At 32.4% G+C, this 18,565-nt stretch overlaps 4 protein-coding genes across 4 annotated transcripts; 1 reads left to right on the forward strand and 3 right to left on the reverse strand.

The window, feature by feature from the left end:
- Window positions 1–228: 228 nt before the first annotated feature.
- Window positions 229–2,314, forward strand: LOC145745379 (sperm-associated antigen 7 homolog). The gene is made up of 6 exons (XM_082563441.1): window positions 229–527; window positions 898–1,054; window positions 1,349–1,411; window positions 1,489–1,606; window positions 1,702–1,864; window positions 2,036–2,314. Exons 1-6 carry the CDS (start codon window positions 449–451, stop codon window positions 2,113–2,115), a joined length of 660 nt encoding a protein of 219 aa, XP_082419567.1. The 5' UTR covers window positions 229–448; the 3' UTR covers window positions 2,116–2,314.
- LOC145745369 (uncharacterized) lies at window positions 1,248–8,016 on the reverse strand. Its single transcript, XM_082563425.1, has 14 exons — window positions 7,904–8,016; window positions 7,726–7,786; window positions 7,145–7,477; window positions 6,449–6,607; window positions 6,082–6,234; window positions 5,626–5,688; window positions 5,402–5,519; window positions 4,739–4,969; window positions 4,235–4,372; window positions 3,947–4,111; window positions 3,573–3,875; window positions 3,147–3,508; window positions 2,884–3,074; window positions 1,248–2,794 (listed from the first exon to the last, which is right to left on the reverse strand). The coding sequence occupies exons 1-14, from the start codon at window positions 7,941–7,943 to the stop codon at window positions 2,493–2,495; spliced, it is 2,619 nt and encodes an 872-aa protein (XP_082419551.1). The 5' UTR covers window positions 7,944–8,016; the 3' UTR covers window positions 1,248–2,492.
- A 269-nt stretch (window positions 8,017–8,285) lies between these two features.
- On the reverse strand, window positions 8,286–12,762 carry LOC145745372 (peptide-N(4)-(N-acetyl-beta-glucosaminyl)asparagine amidase-like). The gene is made up of 12 exons (XM_082563432.1): window positions 12,619–12,762; window positions 11,982–12,093; window positions 11,765–11,910; window positions 11,546–11,682; window positions 11,343–11,468; window positions 11,105–11,239; window positions 10,893–10,993; window positions 10,187–10,459; window positions 9,581–9,822; window positions 9,405–9,507; window positions 8,844–9,018; window positions 8,286–8,490 (listed from the first exon to the last, which is right to left on the reverse strand). Exons 1-12 carry the CDS (start codon window positions 12,714–12,716, stop codon window positions 8,312–8,314), a joined length of 1,827 nt encoding a protein of 608 aa, XP_082419558.1. The 5' UTR covers window positions 12,717–12,762; the 3' UTR covers window positions 8,286–8,311.
- A 1,937-nt stretch (window positions 12,763–14,699) lies between these two features.
- Window positions 14,700–17,624, reverse strand: LOC145745378 (acyl-CoA Delta-9 desaturase-like). The gene is made up of 6 exons (XM_082563439.1): window positions 17,353–17,624; window positions 17,119–17,249; window positions 16,537–16,742; window positions 16,252–16,298; window positions 15,558–15,737; window positions 14,700–15,257 (listed from the first exon to the last, which is right to left on the reverse strand). Exons 1-6 carry the CDS (start codon window positions 17,531–17,533, stop codon window positions 15,067–15,069), a joined length of 936 nt encoding a protein of 311 aa, XP_082419565.1. The 5' UTR covers window positions 17,534–17,624; the 3' UTR covers window positions 14,700–15,066.
- Between the last annotated feature and the right edge of the window lie 941 nt (window positions 17,625–18,565).

Below are 18,565 nucleotides of genomic sequence, written 5' to 3' on the forward strand. Positions count from 1 at the left end.
AGACGAAGATTTTACATAGCACAAAAAAATTAAAACTGAAAAAGTTTAATAAACTTTATTCTTAAAGCTTTTGTAGGATAATTTTCTTCTATTTACATAACGAAATTATTTAAATTTAAAAATAAAAATCACGGAAGAATATAATTACTATGCTCGAATGCTTCGAAGACTCTACATAGCATGTTAAAGTAGATTAAGCTTTGTGCATTGATTTCTAGTGAATTTATTTTGTTATTGTTTAGAATAGGGAACAGTTTAAGATAATTTGAATATTTTGTATGACACGGCATATGTGCACGTAAATTAAACAAAATATAATACAGAAAAAGGCCACCAAAAAATAACGAACTGGTGATAAGCAGACTACTTAACTGCTTTTGACAATTTAAAAACAAAATCTGTCTGCTTGTTGTAGCAATTGCTCAACAGCTAACTGCAAAATAACAAAATGGATTTGCTTGGCTCTATTTTAGGGTCAATGGAAAAGCCACCAACAGCTTCAGATGCAGAGAAAAAGAAAATAAAAGGCAAGAAAAATTTAATATTTTTTTGTTTGTCTGTTTGTATTACTTATGCTCCTTCAAATTTTGCTTTATATTGGTAAGAACACTTGCTACACCACACATGTGGTCGTGGGTTTAATCCCCACTGATCTCATGCTCTTGAGTAAGGCGCTATAAACGGTATGAACTCCTGCTGAGCCAGCACTTAATCAGCAGTATAATTACCGGGCAATTATAGTCTCTATAATATCCCAAACTGCCACAGGCAACTCAAGACTGGGTCGGAGTAACTGATGTTACTCTATGTTTAAATCGTGCATTCGACTTTCCCACATCGAGGATAAAGATATATACAAAAAAAAAAATTTTAACCATATATATATTTTATATTTAGCTGAACAAGAGAAAATGAAAAAACAGCAGCGACTGGAACGACAACTAAAAGAAAAGTTTCGCGTTGGAGTTGAAAAAGTAATCAACAATTTTGTTAACGATTCAGAAAATACCCGACACAAATGCAAACCAATGAACAAATTGGAACGAAGTATCGTGTAAGTAAATTAAAATCTAAATAAAAAAATAACAATTTTTAATAAGCAGGAGTAAATACCATTTATAGTCACTTACTTAAGGGCACTACAGCATGAGGTCACTGGGGATTGAACACATGGCCTCATGTAGTGAAGACAAGTGTTCTGACCACTACACCAAGTTATAATAATACAGCCAAAGTTTTGACAAATTTTTTTTATTTGAGATAGTGTACATAGACTACAAAAGAATTCAATTCATGTTAAAGTTGTCAAAAAATTTGCTTTGAAGTTAATTTTTTTTGATTATTGCAGACATGAAATGGCCGATGTAGCCGGTTTGACCACACAAGCTTTCGGTAAAGAAGAAGTAGATAGGTAAGGCTTTATTTTGTTAAAAAAAATTACCAATTTCAAATGTATGCTAAAAAATTATTGTTTTTTTTAAAAGTTAGATATGTGATGTTAATGAAAAAAGAGCATCCCCCTAGTGAGCAAGAAATTGAAGCATACAACAGAGGAGAGGAATGGAGTTCGGAAAAAGAGAAAGAAAATAATTTATTGAAACAAAAGGTAGAATATAAAACCTTGCATGATAAACAATAATTAACATAACCTTAAAAAAATCAATTATTTCAATACTTACACTGTACTTTATTACTTTAAAGGCTAGTGAGCGATTAAAAGAGCAAGTAAATACAAAAGTCAGTAGTCAAAAGATGCAAGTCGAGCCGAATACCAACTATAAGGACAAATATAATCATATTATCGGAAAAAGTTCTGCCAAAGATGCTGCTCGAAAAACTGAAGTCAATCAGTCATTTGGAATGGGTGAGTGAATATTTTGACAATTATTATGAAGTAAGAGGCTCTGTTCAAGACAGGGTCATTTTTTTTAGTTAAAAACCATACAGCAGACTAATTTTAATTTAAGTACAAGATATATAGTACAATTGTACATTTTTTTTTTAACAAAAAAAAATTTTTTGATTTTTTTTACAGTTCCAAGTTCGAATAAAAGAGATCAAAGATCGATTGAAGAAACATTAAATGAAATTCGTGCAAAGAAGAAAAAAATTTAAAAACTAAACTTTTGCGAAATATTATTTTCCATTTAGGAAAAATTGTTAAAAAATCGGTTAAAAACCATCTAATATTCATGCATTTAAAATCATGTTTAAAATACAATCAGAAAATTGTCATGCTTTTAAATTACAATTTTAAATGTTTTTAGTGTTTTGTTGTTTGCTATATTTAGGTAATTTTTTGTAAAATAAAATCCAAAAAATTGTTTTTAGTGCATAAATCAGACAGAAACTAGGAGAGGTAGAAATCTTAATTTCTATTTTAAAACTTTTTTTCTAATTGTATAGCAGTCACATGTCATGCATATAGTTGCTAAAAATGGCAGTAAATATCTAATTTACAAAAATGTTTGCATTTTTTAATATAAAAATATTTATAAACCCTGGGCTGTCGACTTTTGTACAGTTAAAATGGTGTCCACACTACCCTGCCTCAGCCTTTGCGATTTTAGTTGTTTAAAAGTGTCTGTAACATAACCGCATATCTTTGGCAAGGCGCTTGAATACAATATTGGGTTCACTGCACTGTTTATAGGTAGTAGAATAAGAGCTACTATAACATATACATCGCCGTTGATTTGGTATCCAGCGAATTTTAGAAAAGCAAGAATACAAATGGGAATCCAACAAACAAAATCGGTGGCTATTAGACGGAAAATTTTCCACTGAAGTCGAACTAGTTTGAAACATAAAAAGTAAAGCTTTAGGTTAACACTCTTACCATTTTTTTATTCGTCTAAAAATGAATAATAAAAAAGCCATTACCTGATTCTTTATGGTCAGCCGAATCTGTAGACTGCTTCCCTATAGTTAGCAAGTAAATTGCAAAATAGCATGCAGCTATGATGAGAAACGACACGAAGTTTAGAATAGTTAACCCGAGTGATAAAGGTTGGTAACTTCCATTTCCGCTACTAAACAAAGCTGGAATGCATACACTGTGTGTATTGTAATACCTTAAAATAAACAACAGTGAAAATTAGCCAAAGTTTATGTTAAACAAATTTTAAGTTTTTGATTTAACATACCCGAATCGACCAGCGACGTTTAACCGTTTATCTCCAGTAAATAAACGATCAGAGATATTTTCTAAGGCATCCCAGGTATTCGCGCTGTTAATACTTGTCACAAAATCAGATACAAGTCTGGGATTTTCCATTAGAAACTTGGAATAAGTGACCGACTGTAACAGGTAACTCTTCGCACTTTCGATCGTTACGTCTTCGAAAGATGGCAAAAATCGATTCCCGTATATCCAGGCTTCCTCTGGGTAAAATGAGATGTAAACCCCTGTTAGGGGTAAGGCGGATACAGCGATGGCGAAGCCCCATATTAATGCGACGGTAAGAATGACCCACTTTAATTTGGGGCGTTCCGATGTATAGTAGGGCTAGAAAAATATAAAAATCAGCATGATTTTTTAAAGAGAGCAGTACAAATGTTCAAACTTTTACCTTGACTACTGCATATAAACGAAAAAGGGTTAACAGAACCATAGTTAACACTGATGTCTCGCTTGCAATCAGAACCAGCACGCCCATGGCTGTACACAGTTGGCTTGACCTCCATTCTAAAGCTTTCTGACAGTAGGAGCCTGATAACTGGTGGTATGCAATGCCAAGAGAAAACAGATAGATGCCCATTAGTAACCCCGATATGGCTAAGGTTAATACAAGAAAATGATTAGCCCGAATTGACCGGAACATTTTGGTTTTTGATGTAAAAACCAGGATTCGAATCTGATAAACTATCACGATCTAGAAGGTAAAATTTAACATTTTTTTTAATAATTAAACATTATTTAACTTATTAAGTTACCTTGACTTACCAGGTTACCCACTAAAGCAAGTATAGCCACGACCCATATAAACACAAACAGGGATTTACTTCCAATCAAGTTTTGTCGCGAGTGGAAAAAAATGTCAGTAAAACTTTCAAAATCTTCCCTGCATTCGTCTGATTGGTCAGCACAGTCAAATTTACCATCGTTTACCTACGAGAATTTTAAGAAAAGGGAAATTTTTGTAACAATAGGGGCACAAAAAGTACTGCTACAGGTTTTGTTGCATATTTACAAAAATATAATATTTAAAAAAAATAATTAACATTTTCCAACCTGTCTTATTCTGATAAAAAGAGGAAATCCAGTTTCGCAATAAAATCTTTCGCTAAGCGAACAATTGAGTTCATCTTTAAAACTTTCAGGACAATTAATTCTAAAATCACAAACTTGGCTTTGGTCAATATTTTGAAGCTAAAGAAAAACAAAATTAGTAGAAAATAAAAAAGTAAAAAACCTTTTAAAAGTATGTATCCAACCTACAAAACCGGCAGCGTGGTGTAGTGGTAAGAACACTTGCTACACCACACATGAGGTCGTGGGTTCAATCCCCACTGATCTCATGCTGTAGCGCTTTTAAGTAAGGCGCTATAAATGGTACAAACTTCTGCTGAGCCAGCACTTAATCAGCAGCATAATTATCGGGCAATTATAATCTATAATATTCCAAACTGCCACAGGCAACTCGAGACTGGGACGGAGTAACTGATGTTACTCTATGTTTAAGTCGCACATTCGACTTTCCCACATCGAAGATAAAGATATATAATAAAAAAAAACCTTTGTTGCGTCACAATCAGAACGACAATGGAACCGATGCGGACACGCGGATTCGGTTTCATCACTTCCGTCCGCACAGTCACAGTATCCGTCACAAAGAGTAGAAAGATGAATACTGATCAAACCATCTGAAATATTTGAGCAACGGAACCGGTCGGGGCAGTTTGCTTCGTCATCTGAGTTTGCACACTCTGCCCGACCGTTGCACATTATTGCTCTTTGAGGGGGTTCCTATTAAAAAGTTTATCATTTTTGGATCTGAACTTGCACGTTTTGGAAAAAAATTAGCTATGTTATTCAACAATGAGTCTCTATTTAGAATATTGAACAATGTGTAAATAGTAAGCAATGTGCACTATTACCATAAAACCGGCTGCGTGGTGTAGTGGTAAGAACACTTGCTACACCACACATGAGGCCTGGGTTCAATCCCCACTGAACTCATGCTGTAGCGCCCTTTAGTAAGGCGCCATAAACGGTAAGAACACCTGCTAAGCTAGCACTTAATCAGCAGCTTAATTATCGGGCAATTATAATCTATAATATCCCAAACTGCCATAGGCAACTTGAGACTGGGTCGAAGTAACTGATGTTACTCTATGTTTAAGTCGCGCATGCGACTTTCCCACATCGAGGATAAAGATATATACAAAAAAAACCTACTGCTGGGCAAGTAATAATTGTTTGTGAGTCACTATTGTGTGGTGGACATCTTTTGGCTGGTCGATTTAGGTTGTCGGTTGTAATATTTATTATGATGGTTTGACACTGATTTTCACAACTGCCAGAAAAAGTAAACATAACAATTATTATATATAAAACACTAAAAAAAATGTTTAAATGTGTATATTTTAAATAATGTATGTATAGTGTTAAACATTTTTTACCTGCATTTTTGCCCAATTTCTGAAGCTTTATCGCAAGTAAAACTGGGACCACAAAAAGAAAATCTAGAATATAATACAAAAAAAATGGTAAAATCAAACTAAAAAAGGGTAATAAATATTTTAAAAGAAAAACAATGAGTAATTTGTGTGTAAATAAAAACACAATTTCCTTAAATTATGAGGCTACATTGTTATTTTTTTGTGTGGTTTTTGATTAAAAATTTCTATTCAATAAAATGGCAACTGACTTCAAGCTTAAAAAACAAACCACAATCACCTAATATGACGAATATAAATGGACTGCATTATAACCAAACAAAATGTAGGGTTTCCAGAGATAAAATTAAAGGGCATCTTTCAAATGGTTAAGAAAAGTAAAAAGGCGTTAATAGAAAATGTCTTATTGTTAATAAAATGGCGTTTTTGGTGATATGACAGTACAACATATCAACTTACTCTTCGTCATTTGAATTTGCACAATCAAAAACTCCATTACAAATACTCGACTTGGCGATGCAGCGAGGGAAATTTACGCTACTGTTTCGATTTGTTGGCGCGGCACCGCATCGTACTTCACCAAAACTACAAGCTCCATTTTTAAAACTGTTTCTAAATTAAAACTAAATGTTTTAAAATCGTTAAACATATCTAGATATTAAAAACTGTAGTGTAGTGTTGCCTATAACACATAACTTACATTCTTTTTAAGTTTATTTTAAAGTTTGCCATCTTATAATACACTAGCAGTTAATTACTTATATGAAATTCTTTGAGCGGTTGGTAACGGCTTAATAACAGGCCCAAAAAATTATGATTCTCTTACACTACTTTGTCGCAAACTTCGATACGAGAAGGACAAGTGATACATTCATCACTTAGATCAGGGCAATCTACTTTTCCATCACAAACCGAATGTTGGGAGATCAACATCGAACCATCCAGACATTGGAAGCAAAGATCGGTGTCGATTTCTAACTCCCCACTGCAAAAAAATAAACAAAAAATAAGATTGGTACACTGATTATGGCATCGCAATAGAAGCCGAAGGGCTTCTGGTTCAAGCCGCACCAATGCCAATATATTTCGGCCTTAAGCCAGGCAATTACAGTTAATTTAAACACCATACAACAGCGCACCCTTTCCCAATAAAATAAAAAACCTTAAGGTGATGATAAAAAAATAAAATAAATTGCTGAGTTAGATTGTAAATCGAAAAAATTTTATATTTAATTTTAATTAAAATACTGATTGTTACGCAACGTACAAAAAAGCGTAATAATTACGTAACAAAATGTAATATTTGGTTAACAGAACCTTTACTATATGCACATACTCGTTATTAAATTCTATTAATAACACGAGTTAGCTAGGCTTCGTGATATTATTTTCAAGATATCCGTAAATAGTAAAACAAAAAGGTCAGCCTAACGCTTATACTAGTTCTAGGTAGTTAATTTATTTTAAACTCATTTTTATTACTTGGTATTTTTTAACTTAAAATTTACTTGAAATTTTGTACCTGGTGCCTAACTTATAACACAAGTCTTGTCCATTATCACAGTCCTTGACGTCATCTTCTAAAAACGTTTGCGGTATTACGCAAGCTCTACCGTTCCTCTCACACTTAAATCCCAGCCCATAATCTCGATTTTCACTTGGACAGGAATCTAAACAGTTCCTAGTACCTTCAGTAGAACACAAAAACTCGCGTTTAACGCATTTCTGAAGGTTGTTTTTGCATCCGTAATAGTCGAGGCAGTTTAGGTCGCAAGGCGATAGGTAGGATTCGGCACATTCAGTTAGCCCATTACAAACGCAGTCTAGTTGTTGAAATTCGATATCAGTGCAATTACTAGAAATAATATTGTTTGGTTAAATAAAAATATAAAAAATTGGTGGTGTTTTACAAACGTTAACATGCAACTAAACACGAAAATTACATTTTTTTTACAACTCGTAGCAGAAATACAAAATTAGCAGGCAACTAAATCATTGAAGTAAGGGTACAATTAAACATAATTTACTGTCGACTGCAGCCTACATTTTCTAATACAAAGGGTTTCCTAATGAATGTGAATTGATAATTTATATAAAGCTTACGTTACTGCTTCACAGGATGTGCTCTGGTTTTCAACAATTTGACCGTGAGTTAATGAAGCTCCTGTTAATACAAAAATACTTATAACAATAAATAAAAATACTTGGCTGATTAATAAAATTTAATAGATTACATAGTTACATGCTTAACTTAATACCAAAAAACTATTTTAAAACTGACCTGAAAAAAGTACGAAAAACAAAAATTCTTTAATTTTCATTTTTTCCACTTCTATTTTAACGACAATTCTGTATACTATATAACAACTTAGCTATAACTTTTTTAGTGGTAATACTATACTAGCAGAAAAAACTTATACTAAATATAAATCTTCCTTTAAAAAACTAAAAATTTGTAGAATCACGTATTTAATTAACTCGTCGTTCTGACCGAAAATAACTAAAACGTGACTGCATTTTGAAAGAACAACTTATTAGTTCAGCGCAAAGTGCGAAGCTTCTATAAGCGTATAGGGTTAATGCTAGCACTGTTTATTTATACATATGAGCAGGTAGGAAGGAAAGGAGTATAATGGCTATATTTCTATACAAATTTAAATCGAGTCATTTATAAGACTAAATGATAAACTCAATTAAGCAAGGCAATATCGAGGAAAAACGAAGGCTCTGTGATGTCCGAATTTTTCGAAGACTCCCGAAATAATTGGGCCTTCTGCCACGCGCAATTTCCTTCGCCCCCTTTTAAAAAAGTGCGGATTGACACCGATTTCGCACCTCGATATTCATCCGCGAAGAAAATTTTTTCGCCTGAAAATATTGGTAGTTAAGTCATTTTTGCCCGGGGTCACGTTTTAAGGTAATTTGATATTAAAAACTAAACTTTTAAGATTTGATATTAAAAACTAAACTTTTAACATTTGATATTAATTTGATATTAAAAACTAAATATTTGAATGTAAAGAAAAATTTTCTTGTTTAAAAATATCGACAAGCTTCTAATATTTAAATTTAAGAAGCTCTGAAAGTAAATTAAAAAATTATGCTATACATTACATTTTAACAATAAAATAATTACTTGTGCCCAATTTTATAAAACCCTTTTTAATTACTATACATAAAAACATTAAATATTTAAAAAAATAAAATATTACGCTTCTAACCTGCTGGTATAGCATGACAAGTGTTATCAGAACTCAACAAACAGCCGATTTTTCCCGATTCGAATGTTTGGTAATTTACTCGAAGTGCGATGTTTTTAATTAAATATCCATCTGGTAGTTCAACCCTCCAGTTTACTATTCCACAATTACTGCCCTCCTTTCTGCACAAATATACCTAAAACATTTCTAGATGTTTTTTAAAACGGACGACTTTACGGCCTGAAAACAGAGTAGCATTTGCTACCTTGACCCAGTCTCGGGTGAACCTTTTTTTATATATATCTTATCTTCGATGTGGGAAAGTCGAATGTGCGACTTAAACATAGAGTAACATCAGTTACTCCGACCCAGTCTCGAGTTGCCTGTGGCAGTTTGGAATATTATAGATTATAATTGCCCGATAATTATACTGCTGATTATGCTGACTCATACTGTTTATAGCGCCTTACGTAAGGGCCCTACAACAGCGTGCCTTACTCAAGTGCTCTAATGCTTTGAAGTAGTTTGGGGTGATATAGTATGAGTTCATCACAAAATAGAACTTGTAATTTTTGGGATTACCATTTTCCAGTCGAATTCTTCATTTCTGAAAACGTCTTGATATTTATAAACCAAAGACTCCCAACCATCTAATTGTTCGTTGGTATTTGAAATCCTTGCATATCTGAAAAAATTACTTACATGTGAAATTTTCTATTTTTTATTCTGCATAATAACATGAAAAATACTTTACTTACTTGTCAGTTTTACAACTATACTCGATTTTTATTCTTAAAACATCCAGTTCCAATTGTGTCGGTCTAATTGGGGATAAAGTGACAATCTCTCCACTTGATGGAGTAGTGGTTCCATCGGTTTCTCCTCTTCCCAACCTCCAAGCGAGCGATCCTGATGTCCTTCCTCCATATTCTGTGTTTTCAAGATTTTTTGGAGAGGATAACTCCTCCTCTTCTTTCAGAGATCTTTTCTCAAGCTCAGTCTAAATTGGATTTTAATTAATCAGATGCATGGTGTAGTGGTAAGAACACTTGCTACACCACCTTGAGGTTGTGGGTTTAATCCCCACTGATCTCATGCTAAAGCGCCCTTGAGTAAGGCGCTATAAATGGTATGAACTCCTGCTGAGCCAGCAATTAATCAGCAGCATAATTAATTATTATCTATAATATCCCAAACTGCCACAGGCAACTCAAGACTGGGTCGGAGTAACTGATGTTCCTTTATGTTTAGGTCGCGCATTCGACTTTCCCACATCGAGGATAAAGATATATACAAAAAAAAAGTTATTAACGCTGCTTAAAATTTTTTAATAAAAAAATAACAAAAAAAATACTAATACTCACTCTTCTAGTGACAGAAATTCGACTTTTTAACGATGAATTAATTGCTTCAATTGATTTAGCCAACCAATCCGAGTCAAACATTTTGCTTCTTCGTTGATCAACATCAATTTTGTTGATCGTGTATCGCCGTGTCACATCAACGACTTGTTCAACATTTGCTGATACGATCAACGACAATTTCTTCTTCCAACCTTGTTCATAAAGTAAAGGTTTGTCGCAGATGTTTTCGCATGGATCACAGTGCACCCATCTATTCCAAGCAGGAATGTAAACCTTAAAAAATACCAACTGATAAAAAAGTTTTTAAAATTAACCTAATCTCGAAGCCTATTCAATTGGGTTAGCATAACTTCCCAATTTTGCTAATTATTGGGCCGGCAAAGTGGTTTTGTGGTTAGTGCCTTTGATTTTCCTACATTAGGCCTTTAGTTCAATCCCCACTGCCAACATGTTAAAACACATTTGAGAAACAACTTCTACCAGGCCAAAAACCAATCAACGGGTTAATAATCAGAAAATGTGATCAAAATATCCACAACTGCCACAGACTGTTCAAGACTGAGTCAGGGTAACAAATAAACCTTTTAGTCTGTTGGGTCAGCTTTTCGACAGAGACTATAAAGAATAACTATTGCATATAAAACTATCAATTGAAATCAAAGATACACAAAGTAGGACTATAATAAATATAAAGTAATCTTCTTACCTCTGTCCACACATGGTCAGTCCAGTCTAGAACATGACGAGCTTCTAAACCAACTGCTCTACACATTAAAGTAAAACAATTTGCCCATTCACCACACCTGCCTAGTAGTTAACATTTAATTAATCGAAAAAGGCATTAACAATTTATTAATTTAAATAATAAAAACAACCTTATAATACTTAAGTTGGTTATTTTAAAATTTTATTTTTTACCTGTTCTTGTTTCTAGTAACTTGATTGGGTTGTTATAGCGGGGAAATCTGAGTGTTGTCGAACAATTTGTACAACTGTACCCCTCCACCCTTCCTGCCCCCCATTTTAAGTCATCGGTGGATGGGGTTAACATACCTAGGGGGGCCATGATAAAGTGTAAATAATTTATTTAAAAAAAAATAAAAATGTAAAGAATAAGTACTGAATTTAAAATTAAAGGAGATAGTAATTTTTTCACCTATTGACTTGACTTCAGGTGAATTAGGACAATCTGGACATTTCGGTGCATCAGTCCACGTAAAGAAATCCCTTTTAAACCAAGCCAATAACTCAAGAAGTAAACATTGATAAAAGTTGGTGGGATCTAAAAAAAAATCACCAAAAATTAATAAAAAATAATCTTTGTGACGAAGAAGGTTTTATTTTAATTGATTGACTTACTTTTTTTTGAGTTTGGCATTTTTGCCGAGCGTTTGCTGGCTTTATCATATAGAGATTGAATAGGAATTAAAACCTTTGCAGCCCTCTGTGCTTCTGCATTCTCAAAGTTTGCAGTACTTTGAAGATGTGATTTTATCCTAGAATTTACAATAAAAAATCAAAATAAATGTAAGTTCTTTATCTATTGGTATAAATTAATTTTATTATTAAAGATTGTACCGTTGCAAAACCTCTTCTTGTGATTTCATAATTTCTTGAGAAATTGGTGGTTTTTTTGTTTCGATTGCTTTATTTAGTTGATCATTAATAACCCTTACATCAGTAAGACTGTTTCCAATAAACAAAGTAAACTTATCACCATCCTCCTTTAAAAATTAATACCAAAAAATTAGTGTTTAATTATTAATATAAAATATGGTTTAAAATTTTAAATGACCTGGAATCCCATTTCTAATAAACACTGGACGGAGCCATCAAACGGCAAGAGTTTAGCTTGAAAAGCTTGACTGTCAATTTGAATTGAACGATATTTTTCATTCTCAGGAAATCTACAATAACACAAAAACTAAAATTTAATAAATTTTATTAAAAGACATAAATAAACTTGGGCATTTTTTTGGTATATATCTTTATCCTCGATGTGAGAAAGTCGAATGCGCAACCTAAACATAAAGTAACATCAGTTACTCTGACCCAGTCTCGAATTGCCTGTGGCAGTTAAAGATATTAGAGACTATAATTGCCCGATAATTATGCTGCTGATTAAGTGCTGGCTCAGCAGGAGTTCATACTGTTTATAGCGCCTTACCAAGGGCGCTGAGCCTTACTTAAGGACGCTACGCCTTACTCAAGGGCGCTACAGCATGAGAGCAGTGGGGATTGAACCCACGACCTCGATGGTGTAGCAAGCGTTCTTACCACTACACCACACTGCCGGTCCATTTATTATATTATAAAAAACTACAATTTAAAATAAAATAATTAATATTTTAAAGCAGCAGCAAAACCCAAAGGCATTTGTGTCAGAGTACTTAATAAAAAATTAAATTTAAAAAAAAGGTAAAACAACTTACTTGAGTATATTATTAGAAATCCTTAGAAGTGTTGTAGATGCAGTTATAAAATCTTCTTCGTTGTTACTTAGCAATAACTGAATTCCTGATGAAAACATTTTTGAAATATTAAGAAATAAATAACTGCTTTAAACAATCACAAAAAATTGCTCTAAACATAAATTGTATAAGTTTCTTTGGGTGCCTCTAAATAGGCTGTGTGCAATGTGTGCAATGTGTGCAATGTGTGCAATCAGTGTAATAACGGTAAAAATAAATGTATTAAAACGGTAACCAGACATTTCGGCCAACGGACACCTCAACACGAAGATTTTTCTCTAAAACAGCGGGGCATTGGAATTTTAATTACCGCGTTAAATTTTATCCCGTTATTTATGATCAGTATTCCGGATAGTATTTAAAAGAATAATAAACAATAAATGGATTTTTTTAAATAATTAATGTGCAAGAAGAGGTTGTTTATCAACTAAAACTTATAAAAAGTTAATTTAAAAGCGTGCGGTTTTAGGCATCAGAAGCAAATGCGTTGTTAAAATATGACGCATTGTGACAAAACTCGTCGTCTTTCTAACATTATATAAAGAAAATTAATCGTCATATTATCAATTTTTTTACTGAATAATTAGCAGAACAATGTTATAAGGCATTTAAACTTTACTTGATGGGTAAATAATCTGTATGCACAATCTGACAATTACACACATTGTCAGTTGAGTGACAAACTAACAAAATACACAGTATGTGTCTGCACACGTTTTTGGTTGGGCACATACTGACAGAGTCAAAAACATACAACAAATAGTCTGTTTGCAGAGTTGTGCACAAAGTCAAACAAAAAAATAAAAAGTTAATTTTGTCCAACCTGACTTCTTTAAATGCCAACACTTAATCAGCAGCGCAATTACTAGGCAAATAAAAATCTATAATATCTTAACTTTCACAGGCAACTTGAGACCTAGGTGGGGTAACTGTTGTTACCCCCTGCCAGTTTAACAAAACCAGAACAAAAATAACTTTGTCTCCCCAAACTTTAAATTTGAATATTTAAACATTTCCGAATTGCACAGTCTTGCATTGGTTATAAGCTTATTTTAATGGTTTTCAGTAATTTAAATCAAGTCAGCTTAAATAAAAGTAATTTTCTTTTTGTATATTCAGTATTTTGTCAACGGACACTGTCAGACAGTGTGTAATTGTACACACTGGCCATTCACCCATCTAGTCTTGTTTACTAATAAACTAATAATAAATTTACATTTTTACCTCCATTACACTAATTACACACATTGCACACATTGCACACATTGCACGCAGCCTATTTAGAGGGACCCGTTTCTTTTGCAGAACCAAAACGACCTTCTTTAAAAGAAAAACTGACGTTAAAATAATTTGACATTTTTTGACTCTTGGGGAAAACCCGAAATAAAACCACAACAGTTAAATCATGTTAAATAAATCGACATGTGTGGCACTTACGTAACATTTTAATCGATGGCTTGTGGCCACTGGCTGTTTTTATTATATAACAAGTTATATAAATTTTAAACAAGTTATATAAAAAAGCACTTACAGTTACAAACTTAATTTAGTCTAATTGCCATATATTTATACTTGCTTAATCAGGACAAATCTATTATCTTTTGGATTAAAAAAACCATGACCAAGTTCAATCTTACCATGTAGATGCTACTTTCAGCTTGTTATATTCGTCCATTTACACAACTGGTAGGCCTTTCTAAGCCGGCCTTGCAGCATTTATTTTTTACAATTTCTCCTTCTACAAGGTGGTTTGGGCAAAATTTCGTCGGTGGCCATTGTTATGATTCTCCTAACATTTGTAATCGCGAGACAACTTCCCAAATAAGCGTTTTTGGATTGCGAAATAATGGCAAAAAGCGCGGCGCACCGTGCCAATGGAATTTCTAGAAGCGCAATGCGTTTATACGTAACATTCCGAAGCCGTCACTCGAAAAAAATTCAAATATTTAAAACAATTTTACGCGGTAAACTAATAGTAATTAACTAAGTATTATACAGTGTGTTAACCACTACATTAAGGCCCACTTTTTTATTTATTTATTAGCATATACAGTTGAACTTATACACAATAAACTATTTTAAACACATGTACCTAAAAACAAATTAAAAATGGCTTAAACTAAACACAGTCCCTAAATCAAATAACAATAATAACAGTTAAGTTAAAATTTCCTAAATACATTTAAAAACAGAATTTTAGTTTTAATTTTAATTTAATAAACAACAAATCAAACATACACAGAAATTTATATAGCAAATATTTGGAATTTTAATTATACAAAATAAAAAAACATTAATTTAAACATTAACTTGGATTAACTTAACAATTGAGATATATTATGTATATCGTTGGTTTATACATTAAAAAGGTATCGTCAAAAATACCTAAAATTCCCTTTTTTTATTCTGTTAGTGCGATTTTATACCAGTTCGTTCTTTTCTTGATGAAATCATGCTCTTACTAGCAGTTTTAAGGTCGTATGCTTGCTCAATGCTAGCCATGAAGTTAATAAAAAATGTGGTTGGGTTTAAGCGAATGCCGAATTCAGAGGTGGAATAGTCGAATGGAAAAACATGGTGGTAATTATGGAATCCCTCACCTGAATATTAAATGGTGTTTTTTAAATCTAATCCATATGTTTTTTACTGTATTGATGTATTTTTTTGTGAACTATAAGAAATTATTATAACTTTATTGTCAGTTTTTTTAAAAGGCTAAAAAAAACTAAATTTTACATTTTGAAAAAAATCAAATTCTTTATATTTTAACATGCTCATTGAACATTTTTTGCTTATTTTTTTTTTGTATATATCTTTATCCTCGATGTGGGAAATTCGAATGCGCGACTTAAACAACTTATTCCTAACAGATTTTAATTTTAAGCAACTAATTTTCATACCCATTGCCAAGAAACTGACAAATAAATTTTGAGCTGGTTTAATGGTTAAGTCGTAAGGTCTATTGCCCCATTTGTGGGCCACACTGTTCACCATCCAAGTGGAGTGTAAGAGAGACGTGTAACGTAGCAGGGTCAACAAATATGACGTCATGAATCGTTCTCCCCACATCATTGGAATCACTAAAAAAGGGCCAAAAATATGTGATGAAAAAAAATAATAAAACATTTCAATTTTTTATTCCAAAAATAAAAATATAGCAGTGATAATTTAACAATATAAAAAACAAAATTAAGGATATTGGCATAATTATAAACAGTATGCCAGTGTTTTTAACTATCATTACAGCAAAGTTATTTTGCGTAGGAGAAATTTTTTTTAATTTTGCGTAGGTTGGGGTAACGAGTTTGCTAAAATTTTTCAACCAACAAAAACAGAAAAAATTCAGTAAATACCATTTTCACTTTTTCATATAATATATTAACAAAGGTTTACAGATATAAAATTATAATTAGGCTTAACAATCTATAAATTACTCTTATGCAATTAAAATACTTGTTAAATTATCAATGTATGTAATATTATAATTTATTTGTTATCAACATATTAAAAATAAATATACAAATTTTTTTAACATTTGTAAAATTCTTGGACTTTAGATGTTAAGTTACTTTTAGAAAAAAAAAAAAAACTTACAAGTAGGAATTGCGAAGCAAAAGGTGACGACAAGAGGTAAGTAATACCTAAATAAAAATAAAATTAAGTTATAGTGAGTAAAGTCCTAAAAAAATTATTTTGATAAAAACATATTACCTAAATTATTGACAATTTATTTAAAAAACATATTTGTAAGTGAATCTATTTTTAATTCATTTCTAAAGGAAATGACGTCGCATGACATGTAAATGACAAAAACGTGAGTAGGAATTGTGAAAATTACATCACGTGGTCAAAAAGTCATACCGTATAAAGCAACCTCACCTATGCTGAAACATTACAATTGCATCGTTCTGAAGGTCACTCATGTCGATCTTCTTGCCTTGATTTTTAACGTCAGGATGTTTTCGAACGAGTAGCCAGCCTATGTGGCTGAAAAACAAGCCACGATTTGCGTTATGAGGGTCGCCGTCTGTCTCTGTATATTTGTGGTGCGCGCGGTGGTCTCTACTCCATTCGTACACCGAGTTCTATTTAGAACAAATATAATATAGTATCAGAATTAAACAGTTCAAATTTGGGTGACTTTTCCCTATACGGCCTCTTAATAACAACTATAATCGGTATAAACTCTTGCTGAGCCAGCACTTAATCAGCAGCATAATTACCGGGCAATTATATTTATAATATCCCAAACTGCTAAAAGGCAACTCGAAACTGGGTCGAAGTAACTGATGTTACTCTATATTTAGGTCGCGCATTCGACCTTCCCGCATCGATGATGAATTTAAACACAAAAAAATCATGTTTATATTTTTCACTACGAATATTTAAAAATCCCAGCTTGTACATCTTGCAATACGATCATTCAAGTTAATTTGAGGTAACCAGTAAAATGTCAATTACCTGAAATGCAATGGAGTCAAATATAACAAGCAAAGCTCTAAGCGGGCCTTTAGCCTTGTAAGATTTGTGAGACCATAACCGATGTGCACCAGCTGTGATGCCAAGACCACCAAGACAATAGCAAACAATTGCTAAAACACAACAACATAATTTTAACTATATAGCTATTTTTTACAACATTAAAGTACACAGTCAAGGCTATATTTTTAAATACAGTAACTAGCAAGTACATACCAAAAATAACTGTGTAAGGATGTGCTTTGTGAAGCGTAATTAGTGAATACAGCGAAGCTAAGTGGAGTATAATAAATAAAATCACATTTCTCCAAACAATTTCTTTTTTGTAAGTGTCGGCAGTAAGCTTGACTGAGCCGGTGTTAGACTCGGTTTGTTTGTTCAGGGCCGGTCGTTCCATTGGTTTTGTTAAATAAACAACAACGACTTGAATAAGACGTTTTATTTATAGTCTTAAGTTTTTTTCTGTAAAAATAGAGCTAGCTAATAATATAACAAATCGACTAATAGAATACAGCGGTAAACCTGCCATTTTTAAACAGGCATACACAAAAGCGGACAACGAAATACCCAAATCAAACTTTCTGACTACATTTACATGATAGTACCAAAGGTAAAGGTGAAAAAACCGTTAGCCTAGCCAAGCTAAATTTACTTTTTTATAACACAAAAACGAACTGTGCCATTAAACGTCTAATAAAAAAGGGCTACTACTTTTTACAAGTTAAAAATCTACAAGCTTGGCAGCTTTGTTTCTATTTTCACTTTTTATAAAATAGTAAACCAACATTTTGTTATTCGTTGCAAAAAATATTTATTTATAACGACTTTTGTTTGTGAAATCACACAGTCAAAAAACACGCCATAATCATGAAATAATCAATTGTTAGTGACGACATTTTTTTAAACTAACCTTTTTTGTGTTTCAAATTTTAGTTTTAGCTTGTTCACTAAACAGCTATTCACGTAACTAAGACCATTAAAATTTGCATTGTAATTTTACGAACTAAACGTAGAGAAAACTCTACTCTAGCATATGCTATATTTTGTTATTATAAAACCCGTAAAATTACACCTTTTTTGTCAAATACCATTTAAAAAATAACCAATTGGCAATAAAATGGCTTTAATTGGGTAAATTTTAAAATTAACCTGCCACTTTGAAAGAAAAATGACCTACAGAGAAATAAGGCTTTAATTTCTGTCATATACTAACTTCCTACAAAATAAATACTAAAATTCTAATTGCATGTAAGGGCTAAATGTCGATATTTTTTACATGTAATGACATTACATTGATTTACACATCCTCGATACAGTTATACATTATCACAATACTTCAATACCACTTTTCATTTTTTATGTATTTTATACCGATTTCACCACCTGACTGAAGTTTCTATTTCCGTTGGCGTTTTATAACATAAACATG

The sequence above is a fragment of the Corella eumyota genome, chromosome 3 (assembly GCF_963082875.1).
Source record: "Corella eumyota chromosome 3, kaCorEumy4.1, whole genome shotgun sequence".
Taxonomy (NCBI): domain Eukaryota; kingdom Metazoa; phylum Chordata; class Ascidiacea; order Phlebobranchia; family Corellidae; genus Corella; species Corella eumyota.